This window comes from Bombina bombina, chromosome 6 (assembly GCF_027579735.1).
Source record: "Bombina bombina isolate aBomBom1 chromosome 6, aBomBom1.pri, whole genome shotgun sequence".
In the NCBI taxonomy this organism is placed as follows: domain Eukaryota; kingdom Metazoa; phylum Chordata; class Amphibia; order Anura; family Bombinatoridae; genus Bombina; species Bombina bombina.
The window spans coordinates 220,945,659-220,947,626 of NC_069504.1; the positions used below are offsets into that span (position 1 = coordinate 220,945,659).

At 40.0% G+C, this 1,968-nt stretch overlaps 1 protein-coding gene across 1 annotated transcript; it reads left to right on the forward strand.

The window, feature by feature from the left end:
- Window positions 1-885: 885 nt before the first annotated feature.
- Window positions 886-1,194, forward strand: LOC128664373 (uncharacterized). Its single transcript, XM_053719208.1, has one exon. It carries the CDS (start codon window positions 886-888, stop codon window positions 1,192-1,194), a length of 309 nt encoding a protein of 102 aa, XP_053575183.1.
- The last annotated feature ends 774 nt before the right edge of the window (window positions 1,195-1,968 follow it).

Genomic DNA, 1,968 nt, shown 5'->3' on the forward strand with positions numbered 1-1,968 from the left:
TTTCTGTGTTTTATGTGGTTTTGTGTGTTTGTGTCCATTGTCTGTTCCTTTTTAGAACATTTTGACTTTACTACTGATTATTCACATCTTTCTACAGACTTTGAGACTAATGAGACCTTTCCGGAATTCACCAATCCACCATTTAACCTTTAAATTATTGTTTAGGCAGTCCAGGGCCCTTCCTTTCAGCCACTGCATGCTGTTGTCATCATTTAGTTGGCATCTTCCTTTACAAAAAGATAATCAGAGCACCATATTTTGTTTTCTAAATCTCCTTTTTTTTTTTTTTACAAAACTGTAGTTTACCTCATTACTTGTCAGGTCAATGTTAACAAGTGCTGAGTGTCTGTTTGGGTGTTTTTGTCTGAGTGTGTTTCTTTGCGTGTCTGCTAGAGTGTCTATATGTGAATCCTTATGTGTGAGTGTGTGTGTGTGTGTGTTTCAGTGTATGAGTGTTACTACCTTTACAACATTTCCAAGTTTAAATAGACACTTAAGAATAAAGTGCATATACGTTTTAGTCACTTGGTCAAAAATTGCACATGTCAAAGGAGGGGTGGGGGGGCCTGATCAATGGTTAAGTCAGGGGCCCCATAATTTCTAGTGGCGGCCCTGCGGGAATGACGTGAAAAAAATGCTTACAGCAAATTTAAGTTGAAAGATCTTGTAAGGATCAAACATTTCCTAGGTATTGATTTTGAACAAAGTGATGGTTTGGTAAAGATGAATCAAAAGAGATACATATTAAAGATTCTGGAGAAGTTTGGAATGATAGATTGTAAACCCAGTTCGACACCATGTGAGCAAAAACTAGACTAAAATGATCACAATGATCCAGTAGATGCAAGAAAATATTGAGAGATAGCAGGTAGCTTGCTGTATGTTATGACCTGTACAAGGCCAGATTTAAGCTGGGTGATCAGTAAATTGTTACAACACTTATCAGAGCCAACAGAACAACATCTAACCACAGCTAAGCATGTGATGAGGTACTCAAAGCGTACTATTGACTATGAGTTGTGCTATAGAAAATGTAGTGAAAACTTGAAACTTGAGGTGTATAGTGATGCCGATTGGGCCTCTGATGTGAATGATAGGAGGAGTATGACTGGATACTGCTTTAGCCTAACCAAGAATGGTCCACTAATTGCATGGAAATCAAAGAAACAGCCCACAGTAGCTTTATCTACATGAGAAGCTGAATACATGGCATTGGCTGCGACTACACAGGAAAGTCTGTACCTTATGCAGTTACTCAAGGGAATGGATGAAGGGTCTCATTATGATCCAATACAAATCTTTGTAGACAATCAAGGTTCAATTGCTCTTTCAGGGAATCCTATTTGCCGTCAGAGATGTAAACACATTGATATCAAGTACCACTTCATTCGATCAGTGATCAGTGAAGGTAACATAGTTCTTGAGTATTGTCCAACTGACAAGATGGTAGCAGATGTTATGACAAAGCCTGCAACAAAATTTAAGTTAGAAAAGTTTTTGAGTTATATGTTTGGAATGTAAGTATGTAATGTATGAATATGTTTAAAAGGGGGAAACATGGGGGCGGAGTCAGCCGTTGATGTGACCAGACGTGTTTTGCAGGAGCTCTTGGCTCCCTATATCTAACAACGGCTGATATTCTGTAAATACGAGCTTTAAACTTTTATATGGAGTGACACATCCTAACCTTAAGAACATTGAGGAGACCAAAGCGTTTTAATTAGTGGTGCCCTGATATTTTAAGCTTAATGCCTGCGCCACATGTCATGGCGGCCCTGAACAGTTCGAGCACAGACTGACCAGTTGTTGGATGACTGGGAACTAGACCTTTTGCAACTGATTGCGGACCAGATTGGCCACTTTAGACAACAGGTGTGGGAGGTTTTCCCGCAAAATCAGACTCAGGCCGCTGATTGCTCTGTGACCCGCTCCGCATCTGATATTGCCCTTCGCTACCCAGGGCGACAT